At 34.8% G+C, this 22,876-nt stretch overlaps 1 protein-coding gene across 9 annotated transcripts in view; it reads right to left on the bottom strand.

Annotated features, from left to right (window-relative positions):
- AKT3 (AKT serine/threonine kinase 3) overlaps window positions 1-22,876 on the bottom strand; it is a 174,499-nt gene that overhangs the window by 24,146 nt on the left and 127,477 nt on the right. For 7 of the 9 annotated variants that reach the window (XR_005559545.1, XR_005559544.1, XM_039366470.1 and 4 more), the window contains 3 exons: window positions 15,582-15,710; window positions 6,421-6,635; window positions 4,106-4,193 (listed from right to left, as the gene is read on the bottom strand). Coding sequence is in view for 5 of the 9 variants with exons in the window: in XM_039366470.1 (XP_039222404.1) it covers window positions 4,106-4,193; window positions 6,421-6,635; window positions 15,582-15,710 (432 nt within the window). In the remaining 4 variants the exon portion in view is untranslated. Of the gene's footprint in view, window positions 1-4,105; window positions 4,194-6,213; window positions 6,303-6,420; window positions 6,636-15,581; window positions 15,711-22,876 lie in introns of those variants that run through there. The other 2 variants (XR_005559547.1, XR_005559546.1) reach the window with 2 other exon arrangements.

Genomic DNA, 22,876 nt, shown 5'->3' on the forward strand with positions numbered 1-22,876 from the left:
ATATTACATTTCTGAAAAGTTTGAATCCATAGTGAAAGAAAAATTAATAGAAAATTCTTTGAGTGAATGAATTTTTTTTTTGAAAAAGATAAAAAGATTGGGAGAAACATGGTTTGATTCCTAATTTTTTTCTGAGTCTATATTTTTATATCTATGTGTCTATATCTTTATATAAGTATCTGTCATAAGATCATCTGAGACAGAGTTCCCCAACCTTTTGGGGTTGGAGCCCCAGAGTGGGGAGAGGGGGAAGAGATGTTTTTGTGGAAAGGATAAATGCCTGAGCACGGGTATGCATGCTCATGGAATACGTTCGTGCGAGTGGGGCCATGAGCGCCCACAACACTAAATGAGTGGAGCTGCGAATGCCCGCAGCGCTCAAGCAAGTGGGACTGCAAACACCTGTGATGATGCTTGTATGAGTGGGAGTGTGTGCGTGCGCACACACACATGTGCACCAACCAGCCATTCACACGGCCAAGTGGCCAATAGGCCATGGCCCACAGGTTGGGGACTCCTGAGAGATAATTCCTGAAGTATGTGGATACAGTTGCAAAGCATAGAAAAATTTATGCACAGGAGTTAAAATCATTAGTTTAGATATACTTTTGTGCAGTTACACAATGTATTTACATATGCTTTCCACACTGCTTTTCTCAACTATTCAAGCAATCCTGTCTGCAGCTCGCAGTATTATCAATCAATGACTGTGAAGGAGAGGTATCCTATACTTGGATGTTTGTTAATACATCTGGATTGTATGCAAGGCATGTATGTTTGTGGTCAGCTTGTGTTTTCAGACTGGAAAGCAGGGAAAAAATGTTACATTTTCTTCACCTATATTAATGGATTAGGAATTTAGAATTTTTATAATTGCAAGTTATTCTATCTTAATCTTTTTGATAATTGATTTGAGTACTTGTCTGAAAAAAGCATGATACAAATTTAATATACGTTTTACCTTAAATCTAAATAATGTGTAATTTAATTAATGTATTAATATTTGAGAAACTCAGACATCTTATGTGTGAATACTTAATGTGAGTGTGACACTACCCTTATTTGGACTAAAGTTGAACAGCTCCAAATTCTGTCTATAAAATTAGAATTTAACTATTAGATTGCTACACACACACAAAGCCATAATCTTTTCACAGCTTCAATACATGTCAAAAGTTTGCAGATTAGTTTTCTACATATGTGAATGTACAGCTGAGAATTTAGAACTAATTCATCAATTTTTAAACAGAAAAAGACCTAATATTTATAATAGAAACTTACGAGAAATATGAGTTGAACTAGAATTGAACCAGAAGCAAAATGTACATCTTTTAGAACTCATGACATGAATCCAGTTCCTAGTAGAAATGAATAAAATAGTTCTACTAGCAGTTCTAGTATCACAAGTTTACCGCAGACTGGTTGTATCTGTGTAATAAGTTCACATGTGCACACTGCACTCACCTAGCAAAAATACTGGATATTAGACAGACGTACACTGGTTATTTATTGTATTAGTTTATACAAACTAATAGTATTAGTTTATATAAACTAATAAACTTAACTTTAATTAACATCACATCTCCATGTGTTTCTGGTTCCCATCCTTACCAATGCTGTGATATTCCTGTTTTGGAGAAAGATCAATTCTGAAGGAGGTCCAAACACTGAGTGTACTGGGAGCTCTGCTGACAGAAGCTACAAGGCCTCCACTTTCCAGAAGCTGGATTCCAGCTATGGTTTTTAGGATACAGCCCAGTGAAATTAAGCAAATTAGTTCTAGAGTCCATGTATCTCTTAATGTAGAAAATACAGAAGAATATTTTGTATTCTTTCTTATAATACAGATATTAATATTAAGTATTAAATACTTTTAAATAATAGCAAAGGTATTTAGACTTATATACCACTTGATAGTGTTTTACAGCACACACAGGGCAGTTTACAGAGTCAGCATATTGCCCCCAACAAACTGGGTTCTCATTTTACTGACCTTGGAAGGATGGAAGACCTAATCAACCTTGAGCTGGTCAGGATTGAACTTATGGCTGTGGGCAGAGTTTTTTAGCCTGCAATACTATATTCTAACCACTGTGCCACTATAATTAAAATTATCCTGAATTTTAGTTTCCCTTTTACTCATTTATTTATCAAAAAAGCTTCTGTTATTAATTTTTGTAAATGTTTTTAAGATGCAATTATAGAATATTCTTTTTTTACTTTCACAAACTTAGCACCGGGAGATTGGGAAAATGTTAATAAATTTACTCTTCTATTTTGAATAGTGTGAATTTTTTGGGGAATTGCATAAAATAGCTGACGTTTGCTAATTAGCTTCATTATTTATTTGCTGTTAGCTTTCATGTACTATTCCAGTAGTATCCAACTCTACAGCAAGTTGCAAACTGCCACAGAAAATGTGTTATGTTTATATTTGCTAAATTGTTTTTTCAATACCAAATAAATATCAGCGAAAAAGCATTTTCCCTTCCGTTTAGTTTTTAAAAAAGAAGTTTGAAACTATGTGATAAATCAATACAATTTGACATAAACTTTCCCCATTGTTTTAATTTATAATTCATCAATCTTTAATAATACAACCCTGTAAACACTCACCAAATAATAAGCTCCACCAAACATAGTTTGATTTCTAGAAAAATATGCAAAGGATTCTGCTGCAAATTATTAAATTGTGTTAATCTCAATGCGTACACTGTTAATTTAGAGATCTCAGAAAATATTCAACATAATTGGGAACTAGGAAAATATTTGTAATTATTTTAAAATCTATATGCTGCCCAACATCAAGCAGTTCACAAATAAAAACACTAAAAACAAGATAAAATAAACAAAATAAACAAAACTGAAGAATAAAATATGGCAAGGATGACAAAAAAGATAGTAATTAAATGCACAATACAAGGTTGGAAGGGCTTCACTCACTCTCACCAAAGATATTTGGCCCCAAAACCCAAGAAAGATATATAGAATTACTTCTGAGCAATTTCCTTTATTGTTCCTCAGCTATAGACAAAAACCTAACTAATATCTTTCCCAAACCTAGATTAAGGGATGTTTGAAAATCCTTTAAAAATAGATTTTCAAAGAAACATATTTAAGTAATATTAAAATGCTGTGAGACTGTAAAGTTTCAGTATGTTAAAAATTACCTGAGGACGCTTAACACTCCCTTCAACCCAAATTTTGCAGCAATACTAATAGTCCGTACAAGAATTTCTTCTTCAGTATGACATAGTACCTCAAGACTTACACTAAGTTATAGATTAGGCTTATAAAGTCCAAAGGAAAGATGAGTAAAAAAGTTGTAAGCTACTGACAGGAAAGCTACAGAAAGTGATCTTCTGGATCTTCTGCTTGGAACACTGAGGTAAGATGGTTCATTTCAGCAACTATCCCAATGGAAATGCTTTCACTGTCCCTAAGAAAAAGTCCTAAAATGGCCACACAAAGACTTCAAAAATCACAGATACCTCAAGACTCTGAGCAGCAAAGAATGGTTTGCAGAGCTGCAATAGTTTCCTTCCCACCATTGGAACATGAAGCAAACAAGGATATTTAACTTTTTACTTTCATTCTTTATTAAAAAAATAGTACAAATATTGACATGACTATTTAATTAACTTAAATTAGTACTGAATATATATATATATATATATTCTGCTCGAAGCACGAAGCTGAAAACACCAGCCTGAAGATGACGAATGGGACTTCGTCGAAACGTCGCCAAGACACTTCCAATTTTACGCGGGAGAAAACCCGAACAACCAAAGACCTATATACAAACACCCGTGAAAACCTCAGAAAACATATATATATATATATATATATATATATATATATATATATATATATATATATATATATTATATATATATATATATATATATATATATATATAAAAATACACACACACACATAGACACACAAACATATATATTGTTACGCTTAGATATACTGGGGGGGGGGGTTGTTGTTTGCTAGTTTGCTACCTTTTACCTGATATGCATTTACTTGTTATACTTGAAATAAGATATATTCTCTTTGGGATTTCTTTGGGATTCTGTTTTATCTGATATAAACCTACCTTTTTATCATATACATCTTGCCAATTTATTCCAGCAAAGAAGCTGTGTCGCATAATTTCTTTAGCATCATCTGGTCCTCCACCAAGACTATTGGGGGAAGAGTGTAAATAATACAATTCTTATTAGTAAAAAAAGAAAAGAGGGGAAAAAAATACCCAGAGACCCATGTGATCCCTAAAAAAAATTAAATTTATTCCATGAAATAACTTGAGATTTAATAAGTAAGCCATCTAATAATTAAAAACACAACTTTCAAGTTGGAGAATTTGTTTTGAAATATTAACAATGCATATATTATTATATGCCTTCCTTAATACAATTTGGAACTCATGTACTTTCACTTGCAGTTATTAAAATTTGCTGTCTAAATTAATTGAATTGAAAATATAGGAATGCTCATACAGATTTTAATCCTAAAGCATAAACTGAATTTTGCATGAGACAAAGGCACATTAGAAAGAGTTTTCTGCACTTTCTGTTCCTTTTACTTCAACTGGGGCCCCACCTACGTGATAGAGCCAATCTGTTGGTATTGTTGATGGTTATTTTATGATTTTTGGATCCTATGTTTTTTTATTTTATATTATTTGTTTTATTTTTTTGTAAATCACCCAGCATCATGTATGTGAGATTGGCAGCTATCAATCAAAGTAATAATATCTGAAAGTGTTGTAAGATAAAAGACACAATTCAGAAATTGAGATCCCAGGAAGTATGTCTTAGTGCTTCTATCAGTCACACTGTTTATCAAAACAACTTGAACACATTTCCAATCTTTTTACACTATGGCTTGGTATAACTTTCCTGTTTTATTTTTAAAAATCGCTACCATACTTTCTGATTTTGTTAAAAAAACCCTACTCTTTCTACTCTTTTTTCAGTTTTTTATACATTTTTAAATAATGCTATAATTTTAGTAATGTTACGTTACAATTTCCCTGCTTACATTTAAAGATAACCAAACTTATTCAAAATTAGTTTTTTCATTTTTTTCTCCTTCATACAATAAGATTATCTTGCTTACTTCACTATAAATATTCTCATTAGGCCATGAACGTATTCAGGATATAGTTCCCTTCTAATTCTTTTAATGTCTAAGGCTTTTCAAATGTTTGTTTGTGTATGTTTGTGTTCTTTTTTCTCTTTCACATTTACTCTATCTTTTTCTTTGAATGTAGTTTATATTATATATTTTTTTCATAAAATCTATTTAAAATTATATACTGTATTTTGAGTATTTTTATGCTATTTTAGTCTGCTAAGAACAAGGTGAGCATGTAATGAGCGATGTACCACAAAGTTGCAATGCAAACTTCTCCCCTTGTATCATGGCATCATAAAGCATGTTTCATCATATTAGTATTATGATTAGGGTTATGACTTCTATTATGGCATGTGGCAACATAAAGAAACAATTATACTGTGTGTTTATGTGTATAAATATAAAGGTATAAATAAAAATATAGGTGTCTGTGACCGTTTTCTAAGAAATATGAATAAAATGTAGCAAATTCTGCATTTGCTTCCATGCAACTACTGAGATATGCCTTTTCCTAAGATCACTGCTGTCAAACCTAGGAAAAGACAAATTTGCAGAATTACAGAGAGGTGCTATGTTATACCCTTACATTCCATAGTACTGCTGTCTATTAAATTAAGCTGCAGAACTTGTTGATTCAAACAAGACAACTGAATTTACAAGGAGAAGAAGAGTGCCCAACTAGAGTTATGACACCATGAAGTTTTTACTCCTAAATTCCTAAATTACTTATAGGAAGTAATTTGATAAGTGCAGAGCCATTATTTTCTCTGAAACTCTAGAGCAGGTTACAATTCGCTTCAGGAAAATATGGGTGATTTCCATGCTTCGTCGTTGTAATCTCAATCCAAAAGCATTAATACCTCTTTTTGAGTTTTGAGACCAAGAACAGACCCACAATCTTAATAATTATATCCCATTATTTGCAGCGATCCCAAAGAATATTATTACCAACTAATCACTTTTTATAGCTAATTTATTACATTTAGAAATGTAATATATAATTCAAATACTGGAAAGTCCAGTATTCACTAACTAAGCACTATTTTAGTTCTTAAGAAATATTACCTCTTCAGTTATAAACTTTGCTGCTTCTGATTCTATAAAAAGTCCATAGTTCAACAGAGAGAAGTTATCAGTTATTTAATTCCTGTTCACTGTGGGGAAAAGAGCATTGTGTTGCTTAAACAGGATTTTTTTTAAGAGCAATTCTCATTTCATTCTTTTTCATTCCCTTGTATATTTTAATATCTAACAGTTATACTTGAAACTTACCGTTTATTTGGATCTTTTATCAGGAGACCTGAAAGCAATGATTTTGCATCAGATGAGAGAGTTCGAGGAAATTTTATATCTTCCATTAGAATGAGTTCAAAAAGTTTTTCATGATCCTGGTTATAGAATGGCAATCTGCCGCACATCATTTCATACATGACAACTCCAAGGCCCCACCAATCCACTGCACGACCATAATCATTGTCTTCCAAAACCTAAAATAGTAATATCAAGGCATTAACTCTTAGACAAATATATTTACTGACAAACAGATTACTTTTGAAATAATTATCCTTTAAAAGAGAACATTATGATAGTTTTCTAAGGAACAGGAAACAAATGATAGTATTATATTTAGTCTTTGTTTAAACAAGGCAGCATCTTCATTTCGAGGTCATTACCCTTCTAGGTAAACACAGTTGTACATTATTTAAAAGCTAACTTTTGAGCATCTGCTTTAAAGGTATCAATTATGTGCCTTGAGCTCTGTTGTTTTATCTATTAAAATCAAGGATTCAATTCAACATAGTGGAGCACAGTCCTGGTTGTAAAGTATTTCATTTTTCCATCTTCCACTTTGGAAGCACTGATATGGTTGCAAAAGTTCTGGAGATACCACAGGGAGTACAATAGCTTCTACTTACTATGGCATTGTTATGACAAAAATTAATGCTCCAAGGCAGTGTTTTTCAACCTTGACAACTTTTCAGCTCTGTGTAGACTTCAACTCCCAGAATTCTTCAGCCAACATGTTGTCTGAGGGATTTTGGGAATTGGAGACCACACAGCGTAAGTTGCTAAGGTTGAAAAACACTGCTCTAAGAGTTAAACATTATATAAGGCATAGGTTTGGTTTAATGTTTGTCTTTCAATCAACAGTGGAAAGCAGCATATAGAGCATTCTTTTCTATTATTCATCAAAACAATTCTCTGAGGAAGCTTGGACAGAGGGAGTGATTGGCCAAAGCCATCCAGTGAACTTCCTTGGCCAAGGATAGACTACAACCAGGCTATCTTACAGCTTAACAACTACTCAACACTATTTTTTAATTATTATGGTTAGTTGTATAATCAGCCAGATGCTTAGACTGGATCTGGCATTTTTATCCACCTTTCGAATTCTTCCCAAGGATCTGGGATAAACAAATGTTATTTGTTAAAGGTATCATTACAGGATATAAACTGTACCAAGTAAAGTTGCATTCTGTAATTGAGTGATGGTAATTCTGTCAATGACAAAAGTCTTCAAGCAGTATGCCAGATTTTGGGGGATTGCACCCAAAGCACCTATTACTATTGATACTAACTTTGTTCTCTTTTGCCACTGCCGTTTTACTTCTATTTGCAGATCTTTGTATTTTCTGATTTTCTCCAATTCTTTTCTCTTGTATTATGCTGTCTTCGGGTACTGCAATATCCACTATCCAGACATTTTTTTTCTTTCTTATCAATGTTAACTCTTGAGTGTTATGTAGCAGGTGCTTATTATTATGGTTGGTTGCACTTTCAGGCAGATGTTTAGGCTGTATTTGGCCTTTTTGTCCATCTATTGAGTCCTTCCCAGACCCCTGAGATAGATAACTGTTGTTATTTAATAATATTAAACATATTTTTACAGAATGTAATCTGTATCAACTAAAATAGCTTTTTGCAATTGACTGGTGGGGATTTTATCAATGCTGATGGTGTTCAAGTGATGCTCCAGATATCTTGGCATTCTATTCAAGGTTAAATTTGTTTAATTTTGTTTGATACTACTTTTGTTTTCTTTTGCCAAAGTCATTCTACTTCTATTTGCAGGTCTTCGTGTTTTGTGATATTTTTTCTATATTCTATCTCTACTATTCTACTGTCGGCAGGTATTGCAATCTCCACTATCCAGACTTTTAAAAAATCTTTCTTATCAATAATTGTTAAGTCTGGGGTGTTATGTGGCAGATGCTTGTCTGTTTGAATTCTAAAATTCCGGAGCACGTTAGTTTCTTTGTTATCTATTAGTTTGTCTGTTTTGTGGTCCCACTAGTTCTTGCTTGCAGACAAGTGATATTTCTTGCAGATACTCCAATGCACTGTTATTGGTACTTTGTCATGCCATTGTTGTTGTTCTTGCTGTTATAATTAGGACTGCTGGAACAAAGAAAATATTCCTATATTTTTTCCAGTACCATATAATATGATACAATTATATACATCATTGTATAATAACACCCTTCATTGTTAAGGTACACCTGTAAATTTATTTAATGGCACTAAGATGAAACAGAGAAGTATTTCTTCATATATAGGGATTATGCCTATAAAACTTAATCAAATCCTACACCTATCTAAATAAATGGTGTACTAGCATGTATATCAATTACGTTTAGAAAGAGTTTATTTGTATAGAAATAAAAACTGTATTTTAGAGTTTTCTGCTTGTTTTAATAATCAATGCAATAAAGTACTATTTTGTAGTGTTGAAAAGAATGGACAGTAATGCAGAACCATTGCTGTGCATTAAATTATACTTGCCCAATAAGTATATTAACAGTATATAAACCATCTTTGGACTATTACATTTAATTGACACTAAACCGATTAAACAAAATTTAGTTGATCATATAAAAATGATTTAAACTATTTCAGTTTTATACATGAATAAAAATGTTAGCGTGGTGAAAAGCAAACTTTGTTATTGTTACATAATTCACATATCTGTTGTAACATACTTAGAATGGGGATCCCCTTTTGCACTAAAAGAAGGAAAAATATATCTGGTAAAATATGAAGTGTCTGAGGCTTTTTTTTTAAAAAAAAAAGTATACTTAATAAAACCTAACATTTACTTTGAGGGCACCACCAATAAAATATCTAATGAAACAGATCTTGAAACTTTTGAATAATTTAGACAAAATATGACACTTCAATTGAACCTTATCATACCAAGCTGGGATTTATCAGTTGTTATACTAAATAATATTTTCTATAAATTAGGATACTTCAATAAATTTCAAAGATTTAAAAACAACAGCTAACAAAAGTCATGGTTTCCAGTTATTAGATTATTTGATTGTCTTAACTTAAAACATGATTTTACTCATATAACTTCTTGAAATAGACAGAACTATTTGAAGTTTAAGTTTAAGAAAAAATCAACTACAGCATCATGTTTCTCTTTTCCAATTTATTCATCTTGATTTTTACTATGAATGTTATGTTTCATATCACTGAGTATAGTGAGCTTATTTTGGACAGTGTTAAGCCACAATTGAGAAACAGTTTGTTGTAATGATTAAGGCATCAGGCTAGAAACCAGGAAACAGTGAGTTGTAGACCTGCCTTAGGCACAAAGCCGGCTCAGTGACATTGGGCCAGTCACTTTCTCTCAGCCCCAGGAAGGAAACAGTGACAAACGTCTTCCAAAAAAACTGGCCAAGAAAACTGCAAGGACTTCTCCAGGCCATCTCTAAGAACCAGACATGATTCCAGAATAAACACACAAACTTGAGCTCAAGCATAATTTTACTTCTGATGGGAGAAACAAGTTCTGAACATTTTATTTCCACTGTAAACAATCTCAACACATACAATACAGTGGACATATGGATAAAAACGCACTGTTCTGAAATGTGACTGTATCCCAAGTCCCCAAATTGCAACTGACAACTGTTGGATTAACTTTGGGACATTACTAATAGCATTTAGTATACCATTTTAGGCTTATATACTGCTCCGTAGCACTTTATAACACTCTCTGGGAGGTTTACAATGTTGAAGCATTATTTGCATATTGCCCCCAACAATCTGGATCCTCATTTTACCAACCTGAAAGGATAGAAGGCTGAGTCAATCTTTTAGCCCCATCATGATCAAACTCCAGGCTGTGAGCAGAGTTTGACTGCAATCCTACATTTTTTCCCACTGCCCCATCAGGACTCTAATGAAACTGACCCATCAAAATATTCTTCGGGAGAAGGTATATGTTTCTTTCTATCTATCCATTCTTTTGTACTTTAATAAAACATTGTCAAAATACTTCATGTTATTAATTAGGGATGTCTTTTATTTTATCCGTATGTTTAAAAATAAATTTCTCTGATTGATCACTGACTACATTATACAGCCCTGATGGACTGTCTTTTCAATAGTTGTGCATTTTCAAATAAACTGGGATTGGAACATCAAAGACTACTATTTAAAAACAAAATCAAGGGAGGAGGTGAACTCCTTTCACTGGTTGTGCTCAAGTAGAGGCTGGCAGCCATCTGTCAGACATGTTTAATTTAGAGCCCTATACTGAGCAGGAGACTGGACTTGATGGCCTACATGGCCCTTTCTAATTATGCAAAAAAACTTTACATAATGGACAGAAGCTGTTTCAGAAATTTAATGAGATTACTAAGAGAACATGAATAGTTTTAGGCACATAGTTAAATATAAAACTGAGTAGCAATTTTAAAACTAGCTTTGAAGCATTATAAAAACTGTACTTCAGGAAAATAAATAAAAATTATTTACTTTCTGAGAGGCTCCCCCCCATCCAGCTAAATATTATTTTATGGAACAGTGATACAAAAATAAACTCCAAAGTTAATTGTTACTAAGTAATGAATTCTTACTTTCAAGAATGTTCGCATATAAGCCCATTCTTTTATATCAGGCTTTAATATAAACAAGATAGAATACTGACAGTGAAAGTCATTTAATCAAAATTACCATTATATGAAAACAATTACCAATCAATTGTTCTGTATATTCTTACTTGGCATTCAAACAATTTTTATTTTTATACTATTACAAAAGTACATTTTCTAGGATTCCAAAACCACCTTATTCAACCTTTCCCATCTGTCACCATCTGTTTCTTTTTAGCATGTACTTTTTGTGTGATCACATAAGCATGTGAAAAATAACTAATATTCATATGATTATGTCTTCATGCATTTGAGGACTGGACATAATGAAGCTGAAATGCCAAAAGTGTACTTAACACTTCAAGTGTTGTTGTATCTTTATGTGAGCAACATTTTATTTTGAATAATGCTACAGAAATGCAGTCACTGCAAGAAAACAGCACAATAGTTTACTATGCTTTCAGTGTAAATAAGGTTAATTTTTTTCATAGTGCTCAGAGAGTCCTCTAATAGGAAATAAATTCGATAATTGCCTAGCTCAGCAATGAAGATTCATTAGAAAATCCCAAATCCCAAAATTATTACTAATTTTGACATGCAAGAAAAAATAAAATAGTTCAACTGGGGAAACCTCTAGGGAAGAAATGGTGAACTGAAGATGATTTTGCTAAAAGTGCATCCAACAACTATTACAAATAGTTAATGGTGACAGACTGGGAGACATTAATAACAAAGAGAGAAATTTTTCAAGGAGACTCACTCTGCAAGAAAATTACATAGATTGACTATAAAGAACAGCATGGCAAAGTAGTAATAATAGAGTATTGGAATATCTGCAAGAAATACCACTTGCCTGCAAGCAAGAACTAGTGGGGCCCCAAAGAGACAAAGTAATAGAAACTGGAGAAGCTAAAAAGCTCTGGGACTTTAGAATTCAAACAGACAAGCATCTGCCACATAACACCACAGACTTCAAAATTGTTGATTAGACAGACAAAAAAGTCTGGATGGTGGAGATTGCAATACCTGTAGACAGCAGAATAGTAGAGAAAGAATTAAGAAAATCACAAAATACAAATAGAAGTAAAATGTCAAATAAGCAAGGTTATGGAGATACAACTGGAGAAACCGCATCCTCAAGATACCTAGTTTTCTGGTTTTGTTTACTGGCACCAAATGCCTTAGAGTGCAAGATATGCCCTGAACTGCTTACAGCAGTGTTTCCCAAACTTGACAATTTTAAGGCATGAGGACTTCAACTCCCAGAATTCCACAGCCAGCATTGCTGGCTGTGGAATTCTGGGAGCTGAAGTCCACATGCCTTAAAATTGTCAAGTTTGGGAAACACTGGCTTACAGAGGTAGATGATGAATTTGAAAAACCATAGCATCAATTCTTTTATACATTTTAACTTTTGGGGGGGGAGGAGCACTTAATCTGACTTTCGTCATGCATCCATAGTTATTTTAAGCAGTAGTAGCAAAGGCTGTAGTAAAGGCTGAAGTATCATTGTTGTTCAGGTTGGTACATGAATAATTTGAGTCATCTATTGATTTGGTTGCTGATATTAGTGTGCTTCAAGGCCAAGAGCAGCTACCATCTGGAGTAATTCTTCCATATATGGCCTGTTCTCCGTAGATGGAATATATAATTGATTAGGGATTGAGAAAGGTAAGAAAATATATCCAACGATGTAGTGCTGGATTCATAGCCTCAAGCATTAAATGGTTCAGAAGGCAGCTCTTGTAGGCTGAAAGTCTTCCAACTGTGAGCCACCCAGTTTCTCTTTCTTTTACCAGGCTTCACACCAAAGCACAAAAATAAATCGCTAATTTACAAACACTGAGATCTTAGCTCAACCTCTTGACTTGATTTGCCAAAAGGTTCACAAACATGACTAGAGCAGAATCTTTACTGCAGATAAGAATGAAACTTCACCCATATGGTTGACTGCCCACGGCTATACAAAGATATCATACATTTATATATATTCACAAAGGTTTAATGCATCTTTCTTCCATCCTCCTCAATTAATGGAAAATAGTAAGTCATTTTGGAACCTTGACAATTGTGGTAACTTTATTTAATGGCCATTGCTAGACAGGCAACTACTTATACCTGCCTTGTCAGCTTCAGGCATTAAAGCACCTCATTTGCTAAGTGTTTCAGTAAGTTACATAGCTGAAGGAGGATACCAAACAGATGGCAGCTACAGAGGGATTGGTACTAAGGAAGGCTCCATTGGCAAAACTGCACATTTTGGTATCAAGACAAAACAGAATCAATGAGAGAATAAACATGTCTTTTAATTATACTATGTTGATGCCACCATAGTATAATTTCTTTTCTTGTTATATTATGGATAACTTGTAAGACAAAATTGTTATATAAACAGTTCCAGCTTATAATTGAAGGTGGGCAGAAATGAGATGGGCAGTGACCAAAACGCAGGTTCTCATGAACCAAGGATATATTCTGGCCCCAAAATGGGAAGAGTCAATAGTCTGTGTTATGGTAGTGGTAGTCCGAAGACCAGGATGGCTATCATTAAAATCAGGAATCCAGTGTACCTCTTAAGCTTCCACTAGGAAGAAAAGCGGAATATGCTATGCATCAGTCCAAAGGAGTTTTACAATGACAATCCCATCATTTACAAAAGGGATGAGATTAAGTATTTATAATTCCATGGACTAGAGGGGTTGCCTCCCTAATTTCCACTTTGGATACCACTTCTAGAAGAACAGAACAGTTTCAAAATGAAGGAAGCAGCAATATAGCTCCCAAAATTCTAACAGGCACTATTAGACCGGGATATGGCCTATCAGATAGCTTATTTTGTTCATTCTATTTTTTTCCATCATGTTTCAGAACATGCTGCTTATTTAATCATCTCATAGTCTTGGTCTTTTTAGAGTTCTGGGGAGGGATCTGTACTCCCCAGAGTGTCCAGAAGCCAATATGCATCTTAAGTTAAGGTCATTAGCAGGTATCATTAAGAAGCTGGCATTAAAACAAGATCAAGAGCTGGGCTACAGAAAGAGGAAGTCTATAACAAATGATACTGAAGTTAGAATGCAACCCCAAGATACAGGTAGATACCTGGAATGCCTTGTCCTATCACAGCCCTCTAAAAGATGATGTTCTGTTCTATCATACTACCTGCTTCATAAATGTTGAAGTGTCTTTTTCTCAAATACAAAGAGTAGGTGGAACATTACTATCACACCCGACATATTTACAAAATGGAATTCTATAGGTCACTGGTTCAAAAGTATCATTTGTATCATTTTTAAAAATGGGGACTAATAATCCAAAACATCATGGAGAACTGCATGAAGTAATTTGGGGAAGTTTAAAGCTATGGAAATCTAATAACAGAATAAGTGTTTCAAAAAGATGGATAATGTTCCCTAGGCTGCTGATAATTCTGCAGGTAAAACAAAACTAAGAAAGAGTACAGATATAAGGAAAGAAGCTGCTAAGGCTAGAATGAGCTTGAAATCAGACAAAAGTGTTATTAAAACACAACAGAGGTCTCCTCCACATCTTAGGTCAAGAAAAAAATAACTATAAATGCATTACCACATAAGGAAAAAAGACACATAAAATTTAAATCCTGGAACTATTAAATAGTAGAAAGCTTAATTATACTGAAGCAACTGATTTTCAATAAAAAGGCTTCTTTTTTCTTCAGTAAAACAACTTATCTATGAGAAACTTGAGTTTGACTCTCTTCCGCTAGCTCCTAAGAGCAGGTTTTATTTTCTAGAGTGAGATTTATTGCCAAACTCTCAATGAAGCTCTGCCAACAGGAACCTCGTTGCCCATCTGTCTTACTAAGTGGTTCCCCATAAAAATCCTCATCTGCAGAAGAATTCACAAAGAATAATGGATATTCATGTACCCATCCAGAGTAGGTCACAGGTTTCCTGGTTCAATCACAAGACACAGACAAAGATCATAATAAAAATCTTGCTTTCAAAATTATTTTGATTTTAAGAGACAAATATACTCTAAAGATGACCTTTAAATAAACATTAATGAAAACTTGGCAAAAATATTTTTTTCTGTTATCTTAGGTGACAAATTGTTCAGATTAAGCTACAACTCTTTTCATGCAGTTATATCAGCAACATTCCTTGAATTTCCTCCAAACTTCACTTGAAAATAAAATTCTCATCTCCTTATTTTCTTTCATCTAATTTAAGAAATTTTGTGAACTAACTTAACATTTAGTTTTCTCTGTGTGAAAAGATAAATGCTTTACAAGAGAAAGGAAAAAAGAGAAGATTCCTTTGAGAGAAAAGGGGAAAGGAGGGACGGGGAAGGTTGAAGAGGGAGAAAGGGAGAAAGAGAGGGGGGGGAAGAGAGAATTTATAATTTATATGGCAGACAGATTCCACTATAGAAATTATAAATTAAAAACTATAATAAATACAGTACTCTTTGTAATAGTATCTGCAAGTATTAAAATATAAAGATTACCATTCCAAAGCATTTTGTGATTAAAGAAAATGTAAAAGTTTAAAATATAAAGTGCTGACATACCTCTGGAGCCAAATATTCTGGAGTACCACAAAATGTTTTCATAGTAGCTGCATCTGTGATTCCTTCTTTGCAAAGTCCAAAATCTGTAATTTTTATGTGTCCATCTTTATCCAGCATTAGATTTTCTAACTGTATTTTACAAAGACACATAAAAAACACTCAATTAAAGACAAAAAAAAAAACCACCTGCCATGTAATAATTCTGTTACAATTTTGCTATAAGTAAAAGTAATGGATAATGACAAATCTGATATTTTAATGTTCTTTTTCCTTTAAAACTAGCTTAAAGGTCACTTGAACTGATTGAAATTACAGATTTATTTTGTATCTTTACTCCTTTAACCCAGTGTGCTGTTTCCATTTTAATATATTCTCTTGTTTACTCTTTCTGAAGAACCAATAATGGCTTTTTCTATTCTAATATTATTCTAATTCTAATTATAGAATAATATTATTCTAAGAAAAACAGAATACCAGCATATCTAATAATTAAGTTTCTTTATATCTAGTTTCATATTTACTTACTTCATTTATATAACTGCTATTTATATTTTTATAGCATGATTACCAGGACTTGGCAAATCCTACAAAAGAGGTGCTGGTGAACATAAGGGTGTTACATCCGATCATTTAAAAAGTGGCTCATATGTATCTTGATATGCATATCCATGCACCTTGCTTCACTGTTAAACACACAACCATTTAACCTTAGAGAGAACTGCAGCACTACTCTATGTAGTAGTACAGTGTTTCCCAAACTTGACAATTTTAAGGCATGAGGACTTCAACTCCCAGAATTCCACAGCCAGCGACGCTGGCTGTGGAATTCTGGGAGTTGAAGTCCACATGCCTTAAAATTGTCAAGTTTGGGAAACACTGTAGTAGTATTCTATGTTCTTAAATATGAAAGAGCAACCACCCGAATTGTATAAAACAGTTCATACATTGTACAGAAAAAGTGAAATGATAATGTAATTAGCTTCTTGTTTTAATGAGCCAAATTCTATACTGTGGGCAATTGGAATTCTAAAGCTGCCAGGAAAGAGAACTCAGTTTAATGTATTCATATACTGTGGCCAAAGTTCATTATTCTGTAATTATGTAGAAACTAAAGCTGTTTGCAGCAAGTCATGAAGACTGAAAAATTCTATCACATATGTGGTATATCATGATGCAAACACTATTATATACTTATGATTAGTGATTTCTGATACAATTACATAAATCATGGGATTCGAATCAAAATGCTGTAACTCATATTTTAGCAATTGCTCCCCTTGCTAAACCATCAATGGAAGTTTCTTCATCATATCAATCACTAATCAAGGTGACTGATTGCTAATCAAGGAGAGAAGCAACCTAGAACTAAGGAGAAACTTCTTGAAGGTTAGAACAATTAATCAGTGGAACAACTTGCTTCCAAAAGTTGTGAATGCTCCAACACTGGAAGTTGTTAAGAAGAGATTGGACAACCATTTATCTGAAATGATATAGGACAGGGTGCCTGAGCATGATGTTCGACTAAAAGACCTCCAAGGTCCCTTCCAACTCTATTATTCTGTTCTGTTCAGTATGGTAATAATAATCTTAGCTGCATGAAGAACATGATATACTACACTGACATTAGAAGCACTGTTTTTTTCATTAATATACTTGTACAGTAGTCAAGTATTAAAATAAAGATTTTTGTCCCTTTTTTCTTTCATTTGAATTATTATAAATCTTGGTACACTACATCATTTCAATTTCAATACATTAATATTTATATAATTAAAGATTGTTGACATTCTAATGTCATGGTGGCGCAATCATTAGAATGCAATATTGCAGACTGACTCTGCCCACTGCCAGTATCTTGACTGGTTCAAGGTTGACTCAGACTTCCATCTTTCCGAGGCTGGTAAAATGAGGACCTAGATTGTTGGGGGGGGGGGGGAATTTGCTGACTCTGTAAACCATTTAGAGAGTGCTGTAAAGCAATATATAAGTATTATTGCTAGTGCTAGTGCTACTTACATAGCTTGGAGTATTGAAAATAGTATATATTAAATGACACTTTCCTAGTTATCACAACCATATTTAAAATACACTTTAGAAGTCTGATCCCTACTCCTCTTTTTCAAATCTTTAACCACTAAAGCTTTGAATACACAAAGACCGAACATACAAAGAGACTTGATCACTGATCAAAATGCTGTCTGAATATAATTTTGTTAAGAAATTAGTACCAAATTCCAATCTGGTTTCAAGTGACCGAAGTTCAGTAATGCCAATATTTAAGCTTATTAAAATTCATCAAGTAAAACCATTACAAGCATCTGAAGAATGGATGTGTATCCACATCATTTAAAATAAAAAAAATCTATTCAATACCAAACAAAATTCATATATCAAACACAAAATACTTTCTCAAAAGCCTTGAAAAACTAAGGAAAGAATAGGTATGAACTAGTTTTTTATGCTTGTCAATGGACTGTATCTTATAGAAAGGTGTTGAAAGCATTAATCACAGTGACAATCTTCCACAATAGAAAGAACTCCCGGTTGGTTGGTTGGCTGGTTATGTATTTATTTAAACCATTTACAGATAGTCCTTGTACAACCACAACTGGGACCAGAATTTCTATCACTAAGTGAAGCAGTCAGTAACTGAATCATTAGATCAATGATCTGATTTAACACAGCTATTAAATGAATCACAGTGGTCATTAAGTGAATCATATGGTTGTTAAATTAATCCAGCTTCCCTAATTGAATTTGCTTGTCTGAAGTTGGTTAGGGAGGTCATAAATTGTGATAACATGATTGCATGATACTGCAACTGTTGTAAATGTGACCCAGTTGCCAAGCACCTGAATTGCCATTATGTGACCACAGGGAAAGTGAAATGATCATATTTTTCAGGATAGGTTATACATTCATTTTTTTCCCAAGGCTTTTGTAACTTCAAACCATTGTTAAAAGAACAATTGTAAGTCAAGAATTACCTGCATATAGTTATCCATCCATGGTTCTGGGCAATGCACAAAAGCTACAAACTATACTATTTCACTGCAGTTATATACAGTGGGGCAAAAAAGTATTTAATCAGCCACCAATTGTGCAAGTTCTCCCACTTAAAAAGATGAGAGAGGCCTGTAATTGTCATGATAGGTAGACCTCAACTATGAGAGACAAAATGAGAAAACAAATCCAGACAATCATATTGTCTGATTTAGAAAGAATTTATTTGCAAATTATGGTGGAAAATAAGTATGTGGTCACCTACAAACAAGCAAGATTTCTGGCTCTCACAGATCTGTAACTTCTTCTTTAAGAGGCTCCTCTGTCCTCCACTCATTACCTGTATTAATGGCACCTGTTTGAACTTGTTATCAGTATAAAAGACACCTGTCCACAACCTCAAACAGTCACACTCCAAACTCCACTATGGTGAAGACCAAAGAGCTGTCGAAGGACACCAGAAACAAAATTGTAGACCTGCACCAGGCTGGGAAGACTGAATCTGCAATAGACAAGCAGCTTGGTGTGAAGAAATCAACTGTGGGAACAATAATTAGAAAATGGAAGACATACAAGACCACTGATAATCTCCCTCGATCTGGGGCTCCACACAAGATCTCACCCCGTAGGGTCAACATGATCACAAGAACGGTGAGCAAAAATCCCAGAACCACACGGGGGAACCTAGTGAATAACCCGCAGAGAGCTGGGACCAACGTAACAAAGGCAACCATCAGTAACACACTACGCCGCCAGGGACTCAGATCCTGCAGTGCCAGACGTGTCCCCCTGCTTAAGCCAGTACATGTCTAGGCCCATCTGAAGTTTGCTAGAGAGCATTTGGATGATCCAGAAGAGGATTGGGAGAATGTCATATGGTCAGATGAAACCAAAGTAGAACTGTTTGGTAGAAACACAACTCGTCGTGTTTGGAGGAGAGAGAGTGCTAGTTGCATCCAAAGAACACCATACCTACTGTGAAGCATGAGGGTGGCAACATCATGCTTTGGGGCTGTTTCTCTGCAAAGGGACCAGGACAACTGATCCATGTACAGGAAAGAATGAATGGGGCCATGTATCGTGAGATTTTGAGTGCAAACCTCCTTCCATCAGCAAGGGCATTGAAGATGAAACGTGGCTGGGTCTTTCAGCATGACAATGATCCCAAACACACTGCCCGGGCAACAAAGGAGTGGCTTCGTAAGAAGCATTTCAAGGTCCTGGAGTGGCCTAGCCAGTCTCCAGATCTGGAGTTGAAAGTCCGTGTTGCCCAGCAACAGCCCCAAAACATCACTGCTCTAGAGGAGATCTGCATGGAGGAATGGGCCAACATACCAGCAACAGTGTGTGCCAACCTTGTGAAGACTTACAGAAAACGTTTGACCTCTGTCATTGCCAACAAAGGATATATAACAAAATATTGAGATGAACTTTTGATATTGATCACATACTTATTTTCCACCATAATTTGCAAATAAATTCTTTCCAAATCAGACAATGTGATTGTCTGGATTTGTTTTCTCATTTTGTCTCTCATAGTTGAGGTCTACCTATGATGACAATTACAGGCCTCTCTCATCTTTTTAAGTGGGAGAACTTGCACAACTGGTAGCTGACTAAATACTTTTTTGCCCCACTGTATTCACAAATGTTGTCTATAACATTTCTTTACTTTCTATGTAAAACCAGTATCAGAAATGAAAGTTCTAATTTCTGGTATATGTAATCTGTTTTAAATATCTCCTAAATACTTAATTTTCTAAGTAGTAAGAATTCCTCCACTGTAGTTAGTAGAGCAGTCTAGAAAAAAATAATATGCTGTTTCTGAGGATCTAGCTTCAACCCTTTTATATATATTTCTTTTCAGGCCCCCAATTAAAAATGACTACAAACCCCCCTATATAGTATTTTATATCATAAAAAAAAGTTTGACTTTGACTACAGTCAGTTCTAAACTACTACAAAAATATTGAGAGTTATCCTAATCAGAAATGGAAAAACACAAGATAGATTGTGACAAGTTGAAAAATGGGGGGGGAGAGGAAGAGAAAAAATCAATTGCTTTGGATCCAGTCACTTCTCCAGGTAACAATTCAATTCTTTCACCAGAACGTGCTATCCTCCTTCTATATAAAACAACATAGAAGCTCCTTTGGCAATGACATACAGTATGATCACAACTCCCATGCATTGGGTAAAGAGTTGAGGGATTTTGATAACCCAAAATGCAAAGTTTTAAAACAGAGTAACACTTCCTGAGCTACTCTGCTCAGACTGAACTGCACAAAAATGTCCTGTAAGTTATTAATTAGTTAAGTGTGTGTGTGTGCGCGCACACACACACACACACACTAATACTGTATGTGACAGAATACCAAAAGAAAGCAAATATTCAAAAGTTTGGGATATCATGAAACTGTTACTATTATCTATACTTTTATTTTACATGCTTTTCTTCTGTGGACCTGGCCCCCAAATGACATCTCAGTATAACTTAAATTTAAAAAATCATCCAAAAAGGAAAGAGACCACAGTAATGTGAGCATAGTATCTCATAAGGCACCAACTTGGGAAATTCAGTGAAAGCTGGAACAAAACAGCAGCTTGCAACAATAGACTGAGGTTTTAGGTATACCAGAAGGATGCACGGAAAGCAGAAATTATGCAGTTCCCTAAATATGAGCCATCACTACCTGAACATTTGGTGGCTGCAATACAGTTGCCATCAGTACTTGATGGCAACCAAGTGAGAACAACCAAAGTGAGAACATCTGCCAAAGAAGTATAGCAGTTTACTAAGTGAGGGAAAGCTCCCACATTTTGTATCGTAGGAACTTAGGTAATCTCTGACTTATGATGGCACTTGTCACTGGGATTTCTGTCGCTAAGCGATACAATCATAAAGTACAATCCCATCACTTAGTGACGGCAATTCCTGCTGTTCTAGTTTCCATCATTAACTGAATCCCAGAGTCATTAGGTGAAGCAACTGTGCTGACTTCCCGCGACCAAAGTCATTGGGAAAGCCAGCAGGAACTTGCAAGTCCCAGGCTTGCAGGCAGGCAAGTGGGTGAGGTAGGGAACAAGAAGGTCAGGGGGTTACGTCAGTTGGGGAGGCTTGCAACAGAATTCATGAGGCATTACAAGGGGTCCTAGATGCTCGCAGTAGGGTTTGCTCTCAGTTTATATTATGGCATGCTGTCATAGGCCTACTATAATATAAACTGAGAGTAAACCTCATTTCTTTCTAGCACTGATTAGGTTACCTAGTTTGGGTAATGAAACGTCTGTAAGAAAACAACCAAGCTCAGAGAGCACCAATGACCCCTCATTTCAACTCTGAGCTACATATATTCTCCTTTATTGGCATGAGGAACAGCATGAGTTGGGGAGGGTGTGTAAGAGTATAAGGTATGAAGATGCCATGCAGGTCAGGGAGGGTACACAAAGTGCAAGGGGGTACAAAAGAGGTAAGGTGTGGTGATGGTGCAGAGGGGATCATAAGAGGCATAGTGCAGGTCGGGGAGGGTACATAGGAGATGCTACAGGGATCAGACATGATGTGCGAGATGTGTCGTGGGTCGGGCGCATGGGTGTACTCAAGTGGCTGGCATGTGCAAGCACATAGGAGCTGGAGAAAGATATACAGATGGGGAAGACTTAGCCCAGGGAATTGCAATCTTCTCTGCCTGCTTCCTTATAACTTTTTGGGGAAGACAGTAGGGAAGTTTGCAAATGGTTATCATGATCACAGGACATTTGGCAACCACTCATAAGTGCAAACAGGTTGCTAAGTATCCAGATTGCAATCAAGTAACCAAGGGGTACTAAAATGGCTGGAATTTGGAGGACCAGCGGTAACCATTCAATCAGCATCATTAAAACATGGAATGGTCACTAACCGAACGCTTATAGGTCAAAACCTAGTAACAGTAGGTATTACAAGTAACAGGATTGCAAACATGGTTAGGTTCTGGGCTGTTGAGGATAAATATACAACTGGAAAGAACATCTGCAAACAGTAAATCCATCTTATGTAATTATTCTCTTTAATGATTCATATCTAGTCTATTTTCCTGTCGAAAAAGCCCTTCATAGCTCTTACTTTAATCAAATATGCCAATTATTTTGAATTATTTAGGTACTGACATGCTTCTCAAAATATGAAACCACAGTGGGGAAATATGAAACATCGTATTAAAAATATGAACTTCTAACCAAACATCAACACTTACGTTTGATTTACCCAAGTTTAAAGTAAAAACAAAAGAATCCTCAATGTGTCAAAGCCA

This window comes from Crotalus tigris, unplaced genomic scaffold (assembly GCF_016545835.1).
Source record: "Crotalus tigris isolate CLP2741 ecotype Arizona unplaced genomic scaffold, ASM1654583v1 scf7180000020324.788712, whole genome shotgun sequence".
Taxonomy (NCBI): Eukaryota; Metazoa; Chordata; class Lepidosauria; order Squamata; family Viperidae; genus Crotalus; species Crotalus tigris.